This window comes from Periplaneta americana, chromosome 6 (assembly GCF_040183065.1).
Source record: "Periplaneta americana isolate PAMFEO1 chromosome 6, P.americana_PAMFEO1_priV1, whole genome shotgun sequence".
Lineage (NCBI taxonomy): Eukaryota > Metazoa > Arthropoda > Insecta > Blattodea > Blattidae > Periplaneta > Periplaneta americana.
In genome coordinates, this window is record NC_091122.1 from 60,039,534 (window position 1) to 60,057,626 (window position 18,093).

At 34.8% G+C, this 18,093-nt stretch overlaps 1 protein-coding gene across 7 annotated transcripts in view; it reads right to left on the reverse strand.

Moving 5' to 3' along the window:
* The window catches only part of LOC138701357 (centromere protein I-like), a 75,506-nt gene that overhangs the window by 18,134 nt on the left and 39,279 nt on the right, over positions 1-18,093 (reverse strand). For all 7 annotated transcript variants that reach the window (XM_069828160.1, XM_069828156.1, XM_069828159.1 and 4 more), the window contains 4 exons: positions 14,149-14,303; positions 11,518-11,721; positions 6,792-6,898; positions 3,395-3,589 (listed from right to left, as the gene is read on the reverse strand). In XM_069828160.1, the coding sequence (XP_069684261.1) occupies positions 3,395-3,589; positions 6,792-6,898; positions 11,518-11,721; positions 14,149-14,303 (661 nt within the window). The remainder of the gene's footprint in view (positions 1-3,394; positions 3,590-6,791; positions 6,899-11,517; positions 11,722-14,148; positions 14,304-18,093) is intronic.

Sequence of the window (18,093 nt, forward strand, 5' to 3'; positions counted from 1 at the left end):
ATGTGGAATGAGCACTGGCTTGAGTCATGGGAGAAGGAATTTCTCATGAAATTTCAACCAGAGTATCGTGCCCACCTAGATAGCGAATTTTCAGTCTCTACACAGCAACACGACATCACGTCCATTGGCTTTTGGAGGGAATGTAGCAATGAGTTCAATGACCTCCCTGCAACTGACGTACAACCTAATGTTCAGGGACCCAAAATTCACCGTCTGGTGATGAGTTAGGGGAGATACAGAAAGTAGCAAAATCTGGTTTCATAAGCCAGCTACAATAGCTGGGGAGGGGGGGCTCACTGTGCTGACCACGCATTACAACCTAATGGTTGGATGACTGTTCACTCTGCTAGCAGTTAGCTGGCAGGCCTTCGGACTTCATAGGCTGTCGCACTATAGATTATTATTATTATTATTATTATTATTATTATTATCATCATCATCATCATCATCATCATCATCATCATCATCATCATCATACAAAACATAAAGAGAAAGTATTATGGTACAGCAGAAAAGGGATTTTGATCATACCACTGACTGTCTAAAGTGATTTACCCTTCATATTCAAATTATACATATTGGAGTACATCAGTTATTCACAGATTTAAAAAAAGCATATGACTCGGTTAAGAGAGGCATTTTATATAATATTCTTATCTGGTATTCCCAAGAAACTAGTTTGAATAATTAAAATGGTCTCAGTGAAATGTACAGCAGAGTCTGTGTAGCCCAGTTTATGTCTGATGCTTTTGCAATTCAATGTGGCTAAAGCAAGGAGATTCATTATCACCTTTACTTTTTAACTTTGCTACAAGAGCCTATATCATAAAGAACAATCACAATTGAAAACGTTTACAACCAATATTCACAAGTATAATAATTCATTTATAGTGTTTCTGTCCAAGGGCAGGTCTTTCACTGCAAACCTAGCATTCTCCAGTCTTTCCTATTTTCTGCCTCCCTCTTTGTCTCTGCATATGATCCATACATCTTAATGTCATCTATCATCTGATATCTTCTTCTGCCCCGAACTCTTATAGGGAAAATACGGAAATTTTACTTGAAGCAAGTAAAGAGATAGGTTTGGAAATAAATCCCGAAAAGACAAAGTATATGATTATGTCTCCTGACGAGAATATTGTACGAAATGGAAATATAAAAATTGGAAATTTATCCTTTGAAGAGGTGGAAAAATTCAAATACCTGGGAGCAACAGTAACAAATATAAATGATACTTGGGAGGAAATTAAACAGAGAATAAATATGGGAAATGCTTGTTATTATTTGGTTGAGAAGCTTTTATCATCCAGTCTGTCAAAAAATCTGAAAGTTAGAATTTATAAAACAGTTATATTACCGGTTGTTCTTTATGGATGTGAAACTTGGACTCTCACTTTGAGAGAGGAACATAGGTTAATGGTGTTTGAGAATAAGGTTCTTAGGAAAATATTTTGGACTAAGAGGGATGAAGTTACAGGAGATGGAGATACTTACACAACACAGAACTGCACGCATTGTATTCTTCACCTGACATAATTAGGAACATTAAATCCAGACGTTTGAGATGGGGAGGGCATGTAGCACGTATAGACAAATCCAGAAATGCATATAGAGTGTTAGTTGGGAAGCCGGAGGGAAAAAGACCTTTGGGGTGGCTGAGACGTAGATAGGAAGATAATATTAAAATGGATTTGAGGGAGGTGGGGTATGATGATAGAGACTGGATTAATCTTGCTCAGGATAGGGACCAATGGCGGGAACCTCCGGGTTCCTTAAAAGCCAGTAAGTAAGTATGTTAGCTAAAACAGGGTACTGAGAAATTAATTTGTTGTAAAGTTTTAAGCCATAGTTGAAACCACGTTTCATACCAGCAGCCGTTAAACTTTTGGATTCTGTAAAATGAAATATGTTTCTTCTTGTATTATAAGTATGCCAATATGTGTTGAAATTTTTCTTGTTCTTATGAAAGAAAGAGATAATAATGGCGTTTTAGTTATTGACATTTTAATCCCATAAATTCTATCTTACACAAACTTACATAGTATTGTTTCTTCTTTTACTGTGAAATGCTGACTTCCAAATTCCTTCATAAGCACAGTCAATTTGGAAATACATGAAGTTGCTTGTTCCATCTTAATAAAAACTTGTAAGATACACAACTTCACTAGGTAACTAGCACACTGACCACTTAAGAAGATACCTCAGTAGTGTTACTGAAATGAGTCTTACACTCACTCCTCCCATTGACGTCATGTATCCTAACTTGCATCATGATTATACTGTTATCTTGTTTATGAAGGAATTGTTCCATCTCTAGTTATGATATGTATAACATACTTAAGCATAATTAAATTGTTTTTCATCATTAATTCAGTACTTTCTTTCCTCCCCACGACATTCTTCATAATTTTAAATATTGGTGGTAACTGAAATTATTAGAATACAGTATAGGCGGAGTTATGGGGGAGCACTGCCCCCCCCCAAACTTGTCTCAATCCCTTTTTTACATATATTAACGTTAGAGAATATTGAATTCAAAAGATCGTTTATGTTCTTATTTATGATTTTCTGTGCTTAAAGTGATGAATTAATATATTCAGATCATGTGTCTGGGCTATAACATTTATTTTAAATTTCTGAATGTATAAGAATTAGTGTACCTCATTTGAGGAATGGAAGCACTGTAATGTTTCTTTCGTAACAACCTGTACTCATGTGTTAGGAGTCTGCAAGTGTTCAGGCCGCCACTTGGAGAAATATGAATAACATACTGCACAACAATGCAGAAAAAAGAAAAGTGGTCCCAGTATAATGTGTAAACTTGAAGACAAGATTAAATAAAATAATTAGAGTTTACATTTCATATGATATCTTCAGAAAGTAAACTTCATATAAAAAAGTTTCTGTTAGCACTGTTACGTAGTTTTATTGATGCATGCATGTGTTTCTGTATGAGAGAGAAAAAGATAGAGATTGTTTTAAGTTATGCCCTATTATATTTGTAGTACACCTACAGTTCAAGCCCTATACCCTATACAACTCGGTCTGAAACATCGCGGATATGGATGTAACACTGTAAAAAACATGCCTCCGAAAATACATTTACTAAATGATCATATTCTGATATACTGTACCACGGTCAAGCTATAACAGAGTAGGAAGTAAATTATGTCCCCCATAACCCCATTATATGGGGATTCTATGGTTTTGCTTTGCCCCCCAAGGAAATGGTTCTCTCTCCACCTATGGAACACAGGAAGCAGTACTTTATGACAAAAAAAAAAAAAAAAAAAAAAAAAGGTTGGGAAACAATGCAACTAGACAACCTCAGATGAGTAGACCTGTAATGCAAGTTGGTTACAATGTTTGTGTAAATAAAACATTATGTGCTTACCATCTCAAAAAACTTTAAAGATTCATGAAACAGTATGTAATTTCCTTGCTCCAGAGTCAAACCACAACTACAAAGGTCACTAATAAATTGGATGATGTTCTGTAGTGTCTCAGTTGTACTACACTCAATGCTATCACTGTAGTCCAGAAACAGGTTGGGAAGTTCCTCACGCCTTCGATTTAGGATAACACAAATCTGCAAAATAATTTTGTATCTCAATTAAATAAATTCAGTAAAATATACTGTATTTCAAGCCATAATTGTCGCATTTATTATTATTATTTTTTGGAGTAAAAATATATGGTGCAACCATTATGTAAAGAATAAATCAAAATGGTAAATGATTGGTTGCGTCAACTTTCAGTGATTAGCTTCCATATAATGAGGGTATGTGCAAGCAAGCAGGGCCAAATTGCATGATTCGTACCAGAAGAGGAAGGAGAGGGGAAAGAGGGGAACCAGTATTAGTGTGAGATGCTGGAATCTTAACGTGAATAATATCTTAAAAAATAAAAATTACTATGTTGTTATTGAATCAAAAAACACTTTTTTATTGATTAAGATTCACAGTATTGTTGAATCACATGCACTGGTACATCTGACACACTGAAGTCGATATCATCTGACTACTGGACCAGACTGCAGAAAGATGACTGGTCAAGGTCTATAAAAAAATATCTGAACACTCGTAAACAACCACTCACAACCAACAATTGTACTGAACTGAAGACATTTACGGTCATTAGTAGAGCCCAGATGTTTAGGCATTTATTTTGGTTAAAATAAGCAGGCATATAGGCACTAAAATTACTAAAAATAGGCAGTGAAATTGGCATTTATTGTTCATGGAAACAGACAAAAAAAATAGACAAATACTTAATAAACTATCCCATACGGTACTCACTTTCCTTGGTTACCATGTCACAACAAGATGCTTTTTAAGTTGTTAACTGTCATAGTGAGCCACCTGTCAGAGAGAACGTTTTTCATGGTGGAAAAAGATCTTTCTACTTCTACTGAAGTGATTGGAGCAAACTTAAAACAACTTATTTCAGAAGGACTGTCTCTACTTTCTTTCAGAGATCGGGAAAAACCGACTGTGTATTGTCTCAAAAAGAGAGGTGTGAGAAGGGATTAGAGACTTCAAAGTACACGTGACTTGTGCGTGCAAGCGACAACAGTAACAGAACCTAGAGACTTGCTTTTAATACTTCCCTCATCCCCTTTCTTTCGCTGGTAAACCCCAAAGTGACCTGAGCACTGAGGGTTATACTGTTCAAACATCTTTGTTAAGTGACATAAAAGATGGAATCAGTAGGGGAGAAAAGTTTACGACTTCTTGGAAACATATGTATTGCTGGAGAATAAGATTCTCAGCAAATATTTGTGTGAGGTGAATATATATTTTTAATTTGTACAACCATTCTTGTTTTTTTATATAATTTATGTGCGGTTTATTTTAAATGCATTAAAAATATAGAAAATGTACAATAACGACGTAAAAAGGCTAAAAAAAAGAAGGCATTTAACCTTAAAATAGGCAAAGGAGCCAAAATAGGTAAAAAAGGCAAAATAAAAATTGGGCCTATCGTCCCCAAATATGTGGAAACGTGTTTATCTCTAATAGGTCTTTAATAAATACACTCAGTTTAAAAAAGGCATTTTACCGAACATCCGAGCGCTTGTCATTAGCTTAGTGCTGACACCCCACACCTTCACTCCATTCACTTTTGTCAGCAGCCGCTACTGTTTCACGCACATTCCACCTTGAGCATAAAGATACTTTACTTTTAAATAATTCTTGATCATTATAAACAGAAATATCCATGCAACGATTATGCAGTGAAATTTTAAAGCTCTGGTCAGTTTGTCTATAAATAAGAGTGCAATGATGACGATTATGCGATGAAATACGGTATTCAATGTTATGATATAGCATAGTATTATCAAATTATATGTTTGCAGTACTTACATCTTCTTTATTTTATTAAAATGATTTAATATGTTTAATTTCAGCAAATTAAGCCTAAAATTTGAACACAATACAACAATAATAATATTACATGGAATCTGATACAGTCTTGGCTAAAATCATAACAGAGAAGTTACTTTAAATTTAAATGTCATTTTGAGAGTTCAGATAAGTTTGTGAATAACATATCAAATAGTTGGTTTTTATTTTCAATCAATCACTTATCAGGTTAAGGCAGCAGAAGTAGATTCTGTTACATCAAATCAAGAAATACAAACTTCTGCACAATATGAACATTCCCAGGGAATTGGTTGATCTTTGAATATATGTTGTTATCAACATCATCATCGCCTCCAATGTTCTAGGGGTAAAGTGCTCTCCTCTAGACCTAAGGGTTGTGAGTTCAAGGAGTAACAGCAGCAAAATAAAAAACAGACAGACCACATAAAATGACAGACAGGGAATATTGAGTGCTGAAGAGGGTAGTGCAACATGACCATATGTCATCAGTTGGAAGACTCCACACCGACTTCCAAAGGGAGTTAGGAAATACTGCCAGTACCAGAACTGTTTGTCAAGAGCTCCACAAATTAGGTTTCTACGGCCGGATAGCTGCACATAAACCATGTCACAAAGATCAATGCCAGCCATCAGTTAAAATGGTATAACAACGGCGCCATTAGGCTTCTGAGCAATGGAGGTAAGTTCTATGGAGTGACAAATCAGACTTTACCGTCTGGCAATCTGACAGATGGGTCTGAGTATGGAGGATGCCAAGTGAACGCCACCTTTTTGAGTGTGTATTACCAACTGTGAAGTTTGGTGGAGGTGGTGTTATGGTATGGGGCTGTTTTTCATGGTATGGACTAGGCCCTCTACTTTCTGTACAGGGAAAGCTAAAGGCTGCTGGATATCAAACAATTCTAGATAATTCTGCACTTCTCACATCACAGCAACAGTTGGAAGAGGGCCCATTTCTGTTTCAACATAATAATGCTCCAGTATATAAAGCGGCAACTGTACAGGAATGGTTTGATGACATGGCAGTTGAAGAACTGAATTGGTCTGCCAATCTTAATCCCGTCGAACATCTTTGGGATAAGTTGGAATGCCGACTGGAGCAAGATCACAACACCCAAGATTTGCTCCCGACTTGCTAAAGATTCTTCAAGAGGAAACTTTTGTGTTTGGAACATTTTTTTGTTAACGATCATTATCATTCACAGGAGAATGAAATTATTGAAGGCGAATAAGCAGAAACTGTCACATTATTGGTGAGTATGTGTTTGATTTTATGTTTGTTTCGAGAACTTCATACCCATTCATTGTAATGTGTTCAAAGTTTCTGAAAAAAAAAAAAAAATACGTACACACATGCATGCACATACACACACAAAATCGCTGTGCATTAATATGAGTACTTACCAAGTTTTGCACGAATCTGCTAAGCATGACAATAATAGAACTCTTCACCTCAACACTTGAAGTCACGAACAATGTACGTATATTGTCGAGAATCAAGTCTTTGAGTTCTGTAAGAAAAATTAAAAATATATAATTATACAAACATCAGGCAATAAAGTTTAACTTCATTATAGCCTATATAATAAATCTAAGTGACTGTTATTTCCAAATGTGTGACAAGACATTCTGGAATAACAATAATAGTTAAACTGCAAAGTGCTATTTTATTATGTTGTTAGTATTTTTAAGAGTATAAAATATATATAATTTATTTTCTTCTTCCGTCTAATCGTAAGTACTTACTTACTTACTTATGGCTTTTAAGGAACCAGGAGGTTCACTGCCACCCCCACATAAGCCCGCCATTGGTCCCTATCCTGAGCAAGATTAATCCAGTCTCTATCATATCCCACCTTCCTCAAATCCATTTAATATTATCCTCCCATCTACGTCTCGGCCTCCCCAAAGGTCTTTTATCCTCCAACCTCCCAACTAACACTCTATATGCATTTCTGGATTCGCCCATACAAGCTACATGCCCTGCCCATCTCAAACGTCTGGATTTAATGTTCCTAATTATGTCAGGTGAAGAATACAATGCATGCAGTTCTGTGTTGTGCAACTTTCTCCATTCTCTTGTAACTTCATCCCTCTTGGCCCCAAATGTTTTCCTAAGCACCTTAACCTCTGTTCCTATCTCAAAGTGAGAGTGTAAGTTTCACAACCATACAGAACAACCAGTAATATAATTGTTTTATACATTCTAACTTTCAGCTTTTTTGAAAGCAGACTGGATGACAAAAGCTTCCCAACTGAATAATAACACGCATTTCCCATATTTATTCTGCGTTTAATTTCCTCCCTAGAGTCATTTATATTTGTTACTGTTGCTTCAAGACATTTGAATTTTTCCTCTTCAAAGGATAAATTTCCAATTTTTATATTTCCATTTCGTACAATATTCTGGTCATGAGACATAATCATATACTTTGACTTTTCGGGATTTACTTTCAAACCTATCTCTTTACTCACTTTAAGTAAAATTCCTGTGTTTTCCCTAATAGTTTGTGGATTTTCTCCTAACATATTCACTACATCTGCATAGACAAGCAGCTGATCTAACCCGTTCAATTCCAAACCCTCCCTGTTATCCTGGACTTTCCTAATGACATACTCTAGAGCAAAGTTAAAAACTAAATATTGAAAATCATGGTAAGTACACTGATATAAATTATATTCGTTATTGCTGACAAATGTTTTGAACACTGTTTGGGTTTTCATGGTACTTCCACTGTTAACACTATGATACCACCAATTCCAGTTTCCATTGCTATTTCTAAACTAGTACCATTGCTTTCATCTCGTTCCATAAAAGTACAGGACTGGTGCACCGTTAGTCAACATTGCATTGCATTGCTGGTGACCCATGTTCAAATCCCTGCTGATCCAAGTGGAATTTGTGGTGAACAAAGATGGTGCTTGATGACAGATTTTCGCGGGGTACCTCATTTCAATACTCAGATGTATTTATATCACTCGCTCTAAATGGGATAGTCACTATACACGTAATGAATCAACTGCCATTATGAGGAATATTTCAAGATCACATTGTAGACAAGCAGAAAGAAGAAGACAAAATAAACAATTAATATACCGTCAAATGGGGTGAAATCGAATGGATTTAGCATACTTTTTAACTGATTATTCATGGTGTACTGAAATTTTGATTTAGTAATATGGTATATCATGGGGAAAATATTTTAGGTATGTAGTTTTCATAGAAATTCATATTAATAGTAATCAGATAATTTAAAAAAAAATAATTTAAAGTGTCCGGTGTCACCCCATGTAGCGGGGTGATTTCGGACACTCATACTTTTTCAATGTCTGTCTGAATTCGCTCCTTCATGATGTGAAATCGGACAGTAAAATGACTTTAAAAAAATTATTATCATTAAACTTTCAGTTAAAGGTTTTTTTTTAAATACTCAATATTGTACTTACATTTCTTACATGATATCACAATATTAACACAGTTATTAAGACATTATATCTTTACATTTCTTACATGTTATTACAATATTAATACAATTATTAAGACATTAACAGAAATCATTATTACAATGTGTGAAAGAAAATCTATGTTTTCAAATATTTTCAACCTGTTTTACAAAACATTTTCTTGGAAAATAAACCTTCCCTTTTCTTCCTGCGGTTTTTTAAGGATTTTGGCAATGTTTTCTTTTGGAACTCTATCTTCATCTTCAACAGCAGACTGACTATTGCAGTACGATCGCAGGAATTACACTTCTATATCCTTCGCTCCTACGTCTGTCACAACACCAACATACTTTCTCGTCTTTAGTTTTCTTCCTTCCTCATATTCATAATTCACCACTACAAAAGCTTCTATTGTCAGTACACCTTCCTGTGGCTGTTCTTCAGGTCCTTCTTCCTCCTGTTCCTGTTCCAAAACACTGATTTCAGCTTTTTCTTGCCTTTCAGTTTACCGTTCTCCCATATCTTGACCCAGTACAGATTTCCCAGGTGAGACGTTTTTATTCTTCTTCTTCTTCTTCTTCTTCTTCTTCGTTGTCGGCTATCACCACTTGCTGAGTCATATCTGGCATGTTTTAACCTTTCTTCAAAGCTGCCGAACCAACAATTGTTGCTTTCTTCCTGATTATTGTCACTGTCTGGAAGCTCACTTCCGCTTCTGAATTTAGAACGGCCTGTTTTTCCATTAATCCAGTATGAACATTGTTGATCTTGGTACTTGATAAAATTCTGAAGTTCTACGATAACAATATTTTTCTACCTTTACAGCTTCTAGCTCCTTAGGGTCATAATTTCTCTCACATGTAACTCCAAGCGGTGTCTTGTATTTATGTGGCATCATCTAATATCACTCCACACTGATACAGTCACAGAAGTTATCGCTCTTACAACAGACGAGTGACTGCATAGAAAACCAATAACTATCGCACAACATTGACAATAGGTTAAAGAAAGATGTGATTTATATCAGCGTAATTTTACGTCAACAATGTGTGTGTGTGTGTATCTAATGCTCTGGATTTAACATTGAAGTCATCATCCTTCTTGCTTCCCAATATTTTGATGGAAGGTCCACAAATGTCCTAAGAGTTTCACAATTAGCCAGATGCTCCATCTCCACGTCCTCTTCTCTGGTGCACAGTATGCATTTAGGTGAATTCAGTACTCCAATACGATGGAGGTGTTTACTGAGGCAATCATGACCAGTAATCAATCTAAACATGGCCACGGAAGATTTTCGAGGTAGCTCAGGAATTAGTTTTGGATCTTTGAGTGATTCTTTCCATTCTGAATTTTGATGTTTTGCCTGTTTGCTGTTACTTATTCTTTTTATGACTCGTTTTATTGATTCATATGGGAACTTGAAATTTGTTTTTAAGTTGATTTTAGTTCCTTTCTTTGCTAACATATCTGCTTTCTCATTATCGTTCAGTCCACAGTGGGCCGGGATCCATTGGAAAACCACTTTTTTATTTAGCATTTGAATTTGTTTTACCATGCAATGAATTTCTTTTACTTTTTCCTTTTTAGGAGATGTAGTTGAGCTGATGGACTGGATTGCAGCTTTGGAATCAGGCAGGATGACTATGTTTTTGCACTGGTTTAGCCAAACAAATACATTTTGAAGTGATGTATAAATGGCTTCAACTTCGCCATCAAAATTTGTTGTGTACTTGCCAACATTTTTATAAAGACAAGTACCTCCTGCTCCAGCTCCTTCATTTTGATCCATGAGAGATCCATCAGTGTAAATGTACAACCAGTCCTTTTGTGGATATTTTCTATTAATTGTTTGTAGGGCAATAGCTTTTGCTACTTCTGGATTTATATCTTTTTTTGTTGAAGACTTCATCAAGATCAAGGCAGCAGTCTACTTTGAAGTTATTAAGTGGATTATATCGAGACATCAAGTTTTCCTTTTCACTTGGTATTTCTAGATTTTGTTTAAGCTTTTCTACCTCTTGTATGTATCCGTTTTGGGTCCTCAATTTAAATTTAGAATCTTTGTATCTACTCCATTTATCCCAATTTGGAAGCCTTCTTAATTTTTCATAGGTTAAAAGGGCTTGTGTTTAAGGTCTGTTACAACAGGTTTATTAGATGTGATTATTTGCATGGCTTCAATTCGAGTAGTTTTGATTGCACCAGTGATGAGACGTAAAGCTTGGTTTTGAGTGTGTTCTAATATCTGTCAACAATATAAACGACAAAGAAGCGACTAAATTACCTAGTTAAAATCCGACAGAAGTAACAATTATAATCATTAATGCTATCTGGCCACCAGACATTCATTTTTGACGTATACAAATATTTTAATTTAATCAGCAAACTCTCTTGTTAGAACATATAAAAATTTGCGTGAAAAAATATATTAATATATAGTTTTTATATTTGCTCAAATAAAATCATATAAAATGTCTGAAGTCACCCCAGAGTCCGATTTCACCCCATATGACGGTAAGCAATAAAATAGCACAGATTACAAAAACAAGAGCCTATATGATAAAAAAAAAACATTAGAATACTCAGTTACTGATGCTATGTTAATGAATGCTTTTAACTTTTATATAAAAATACATCTATGACAAGAAAAAAAAAACTGAACAGGTAGAAGATTTCAATTACTCACCAGAAAATGTCATAAATGTAATCCAAGGAAGCAATCGAAAAATCATGTCTCTGAAATCATCACCATCCCATCTATGCATGTACTCAGCTAAGAATCTAGACACTACTGGAATTCCTTGCTGCATGTATTCCTCCAGTGCCACTATTCGTTCCAGAAGATTTTGCTTTTCCTCATAAGAATAGTCACTGTTTTGTTCCAGGAACGCTAAAGAAAATTATTTAACAACGAAATGATTAATAAAATTTGTCTCTCAACCAAATATACAGAATGTCTCAAAAATAGGCCGACAAATAATTGCAGCAATTGCCACAGAGTAAAGAAATATGCCAGTGAAAACCCCACAGACAATATTAAATATTTTTCAAGTTATAATTCTGTGAATTTGTTAAAGTCGAGTCCCAATAATGAAAGACAATCTCTGAAAGGCTTAAAGAAGGAAAATGGTATGTGTTATTTATAGGAAAGACATTCCCAATGTAGTGTTTCTCTCCATTCAAATGATTTGCAAACTTTTAATGGGTAAAATTATGTAAACTCTTAACTCAGAGTGATTAGGCAGTATATAGGGAGCTGTTCTCGGATTCTGCAACAAGTTAGTTAACAGTCCAATGCCAGGTAGTAAACAAATGTCCAATATGTATGATGTACACCAACACACTGCCTAATCACAAATCATTTTATTTGATATATCAAGAAACGTTCGAGTTACGAGATTGAAACTTTTTGCTTTTCTGTTCTATCGAATTAAATCAATCAATCAATCAATCAATCTTCATAAAGTCCATTATAGTCTATTCAGTTCTTGTTTTTCATGAGAAATGAGGGGTATTTTGATTGGTGTTCATTATAGATGCCTGTTGCTAGTAGCCAGAATTGGGGTGTAATCAATATATACTGCAGGGCTGTGTCTTCTGCAATTGGTACTCATGATTTTAATTTACTTCTTTTGTGGTTTATGGATGGACAATACAGAATAATGTGTTCCAGATCTTCATCATGATTATTACACCACAGACAAGTAGGATTATCAGAAATGTGAAATCGATGCAGGTACAATTGTGTGACAATGTGACCTGTTCTGGCTCTTGTTTTAAAAATGTTTGAACATGTCTGGGCAAGTTTTTGTACATTTCCAGGTCATTTGGTTTTTTTTTTAATGGACTGTAAAATTTTTCCTTTGTCAGAAGAAAGCCAATTGTTGATTCATAAGTTTATGAAATGAGACCTTACTGAAGCAAAGGCATTGGATAGAGAGATATCACTTGAAGAGGTCTTGGCTGCAAATATGTTGCCTGTTTTGCAATATTATCGACTTTCTCGTTTCCAAGTATACCACAATAACTAGATATCTATTGAAATGTTATTTCCTTTTGGAGTTTTTAGTTTACTTAGTTGTTTCTGAATTGGAATAATTCTATGTGCATATAGGTTTGGTACATATTTAATTTTATTAAATATAGCTTCCTTGTAGTCGGTAAGTATGCAAATAGATTTTTCAGAAATTTGGGTAACACACTGAAGAGCAGCATCAATAGCTAGCAATTCAGTGTCAAGATTGGAGGAGGATGAACATAGTATGAAATACCTTTCTTGATATTTTGGAATATAATACCCTGCTCCTGATGTCCCATTATTAGGATTTAGTGATCCATCTGTATAAATTTGAAAGTGATCCTTATATGTGATGCAGAGTAGTTCCATGGCATCTAACTTAAGAATGTATGGAGGATCATTTTTGGAATGATTTCCTGGAATTTGTATGCTATGTTCTGGAATCACCCATTTCCATGGAGGAATTTCGTTCACAATTGGAGTTTTAGCAATGAGTGTGTCTGTCATATAGATTGGTATTTCTTCTTTATTTATTTTATAGATATTACACAGCTTGAAGAACATCTGAGATCTGGATGAGGCTTGCAATTTTAAATGTATTTTAGATCCTTTTGTAATACATAGTGTCTGATTGGTTGAATATTACATTCAATTTTTAGGGCAACAATTGATGTGGTTTTTGGTATCGAATTAGAGAACATTCTAGAAAATTTTCTGAAGCGCCCTGTATATTTTATGACAAGAGAAACCAACAAAGGATTGCTGGCTTTACATTCTGCAATTTACTGTAACATTTTGTCTTACACTATAATTAAATCTGAAACGAGAACCCCTGCATGCTTCTAGCAACGTCATGCAAAATATCTGTTGATATTTTTGTGTATGTCCAAAACGAGTAAATTTTCCAAAAGATGCAAATATTCTCTGCATCATAATCCACAGTTAATTCCCGATTTACCACGAAAATCGTCTGTAGCTGCATTTAGATTGGCAACAGGCCATGATTGTTTGGCCAAACACCTGCATAGAATTGGAATATATCAGTCCCGTAACTGCCCATTGTGCAACTCAAACCAAGAAATGGATTCGGAACACCTCAAAATCTGTAATTCAGTGACTGACCATGATAATATCTTTGGAAAATATTGGAGTGCTAGAGGTCAAATGACTTTACTGTCAAATGCCTGGCATTAGAAAACAACAACAACATTTCCAAACTTTTGGTATCCAACATATGATAAATAGTGTTACTTATGTAATGGAATGACTTTTTAAAAAGCATCTTTCCATTCCACTAACCTGCATACAGTGTGTGATACATATTATAGGACAATCTGATTTGCAAACTTCTTCCTTCAAATGTGATGATATGGATGCCAGCAGTATTCTGAAGTAAGCTCATGGCATTGCATGGCATGTCTAAATTTAACTGATGTAAACACAGTGATTCCATTCTGAAAAACCATAAAATTATTTAAACAATTACACATTCTATACAAAGGATATACGAAAAAGTGATCTGTCTCTGAAAACCTCTTTTATCCAATTTTCAATCTCATCTTCCTGTGATATATCCTATTTCCACAAACAAGACAATTGTGATTCGAGTCACAGCAGTACAACTGTTCATCTAATTAGAAAAAACACTGTATTAAGAAACAATACATGATTTATGCCTAGCCACAAAATAAAATCACAATAGGATACTGACAGTCAACAAAAGCCCAATCAGTAAGAAACTAAGAAATAATCATGTCAATAATGTAATAATTAAGCAATGCTGAAATCAGTCACAGCCTCGTATTAAAATTTTATAAAAACTACCAATAAAGATTGAGTATTCATTTATTTATGTGTGTGTATATATGGGCTATTCCATATGAAATCGATCAGTAAAAAACCTCGCATTTTTTTTATACTCTAATTTTTTTCCCTACTTATACAAGGTACTGAGGAGAGTGCATTTTCAAAAATATACTATCGAAAGTCAAACGGTTTTCGTATTATTGAGCGACAAATTTAGCGTATTTTATAAAAACAAGCCTCTTTCAGCGCTCAGAACTCTGGAACCATTTACTGCAGAACATTGAACGAGAGCTTATTTTGAAGCTGACATTTGGTAGATTATGTTAAGAAGTAATCCTTATTTTTATTGTATACAGAGAGACAGATAATCTGATTTTACTTACTTTTAGGATTTTTGCCCATTTGTAAAAATGTAAAAAATATTGAGAAAAAACCTTGCATTATTAAGAGGGATTCGGCATTGTATGCATAGTGGCTCGGCAATAAGTTTCAAGGGTATTAAATAAATTCTATTCACACGGCCTAGACTTGAATGGTGCAGTACAACACGAACTGGCCGAGAGATGAAGATAAGTGAGCATTGGGCATCATTTTACTCCTGTGTTTATGAAAACTTGTGATAAAGCTAGCCCAGCTATGCGCTACTAGACGAAACATCACGTGTTTATGTCTTCTGGTCTTGCTTGCCTAGGCTAGCTCCCGGCTCACAGTCAGCTGGTTAGTTCACGCACGTAATATTTATTTTCTTTATTTGATATTTTCAATACTTTCTTATCAACAGTGCACCAGTAAAAAATGTGTGTTTATTTGTACTTTCAATGCAGAATCTAACCATATATTTTAAAAATATTTTTTCGTGGGCAAAGGCGTCTTAATGAAAAAAAATCTAAATTTCCCCATTTCCATAAAAAGTAAGAAAAACTGTTTACATGTCAATATAAACTTTAATTTCTCAGCATCAAAATAAACCATGATTTTGATCACTGGATGAAAGGGTTTCGGAGCCACAACAGTTTAAAGTTGCTAATTTTATGAAAATACGATAAATTTAAATATTTTTAATTTAAACACTATGAAGTTCTGATGTCTCAAACTTTGCACAAAGCATTGTATCACAGTTGTCAACGGACAGAAAAAGTTTCATTGTATTTAAAAATTGCAAGGTCAATTTTCTCTATATTTCGGTCGATTTGAGATGGAATAGCCCATATATATGTATATCAGGTGGCACTGGGTATGAGGTCATTTTTTATAATAATGCAATATTACTTTAAATACATCGAACATTCGTAAAACCCCATGGTTGTTGAAATGATAGAATTATGCAAATTATCACTTAACTATGAGAATTGCAAAAAAGCACACGCACGCACGCACGCACGCACACACACACACACGCGCACACACACACACACACACACACACACAATTTATCAGTCTTGGTTTGCCGAACAATTCCATATCAATTCAGGTCACATATCTATGCATATAATGCTCATTGTTCATGTGAAATATGAGGAAGTGAAGATTACTTGATTGCTGCTATCAACAGTCCTTTCCTTAAATAAATAAATAAATAAATAAACAAAAACGAAGAGCAAACACCAAACACTTCGAACTTTATAGCTACAAAATACTGAATTACGATTTTTATTAGGTATTGGCACCGAAATTATTGAAAATTTATCATTTGAAAAGGTGGAAAAATTAAACTATCTTGGAGCAACAGTAACAAATGTAAATGACACTAGGGAGGAAATTAAATGCAGAATAAATACTGAAAATGCCTGTTACTATTCAGTTGAGAAGCTTTTGTCATACAATCTGCTTTAAAAAAAATGAAAGTTAGAATTTATAAAACAGTTATATTATTGGTTCTTCTGTATGGTTGTGAAACTTGAACTCTCACTTTGAGAGAGGAACAGAGGTAAAGGGTGTTTGAGAATAAGTTGCTTAGAAAAATATTTGGGGCCAAGGATATGAGAATGGAGAAAGTTACACAACACAGAACTGCACACATTGTATTCTTCACCTGACATAATTAGGAACATAATCCAGATATCTGAGATGGGCAGAGCATGTAGCACATATGGGCGAATCCAGAAATGCATATAGTGTGTTAGTTGGGAGGCTAGAGGGAAAAAGACCTTTGGGGAGGCTGAGACGTAGATGGGAGGATATTAAAATGGATTTGAGGGAGGTAGGATATGATGGTAGGGACTGGATTAACCTTGCTCCGGATAGGGACTGATGGTGGGCCTCTGTGAGAGCGGCAATGAACGTCCAGGTTCTCTAAAAGCCATTTGTAAGTAAATTGACCCCGAAATTATATATTTTAAGTCCTATAATTTTTTCACAGTAATTTTAGCTATAATGTTGTGCCCAAGGATTATGATACGCAATCATAACTTTGTTATGACCATAAGCAATACATTTTCACTTTATTTTAAAGTAATGAAATCATACTTATTAAAATATTCAGTTGAAGACATGCTTTGACATATGACAGAGATCGCTTCCTGTTTCGACAGATTACTGTACAGTTTACCGATGTCAGCAGTAGCAGAGTCCAGTCCTTGAACAAGACCAGAAATGCGTACGCTTGCATTTTAGCAGTCTTTAGCAACAGCTGACATATAACAAAAGATACAAAGATTATGCAGCGTCTCTAGCGAGACATTTTAATTGGCAAATCATTACGTAGTCTCAATTTCTATTGGTCAAGTCAAAAACTTTCAGTCGTGAAAGTTCCTTAAATCTTTATTGTTCCAAGTGACAACAAGAAATGCCAATTTGAAATAATGGTTAAGAATCAGAAGTGTGGTGTTTAGTAAATGCAATACCGTCTTTTTAGAAGATTCGCGGGTAAAATAGCGTCACTCTGTTACGTCACAAAGGACACGGTTCGAGAACTTATAAATGGACATGAAACGTCCAAATCGCGTCGTTAGTTATTGGTCAAGACAGCGGTCATGCAGTAGCGGTCGTAACTTCCCGACGTCCAGGAAGAAGTTCAGAAAATGGCATCATCTGCGAACAGCACCAGGGTTCGCCTTACTATCTACTGTAAGTAAAATAATCAGTTCAATTTTTAGACTTTACATTTAACTAGTTCATTTTGGTACTTTAAAATTAACAGAAATTTTCATACTTTCTAAATTGTTCAATCTCAATATTCAATATTCTATCTGTAGTAAATTGATATCTTGTTAATAAACTTAGTAATAGTGAATTTCTACACTTGTGATTATTTTGAAAGCCTGAGATCACATTCTAAGTAGGAATTCCTCCTATCCATAAGCAAGTACAGTTTATAAATCATGTCAGAGAGTCAGGAAGTATAACACAGTATCTGATTCGTTTGTGTTATCTTGATAGAGATTATAACTCGCGATTATCTCAAAGATAAGCCATTCGCCCTTGTTGTGGCAACTGGCA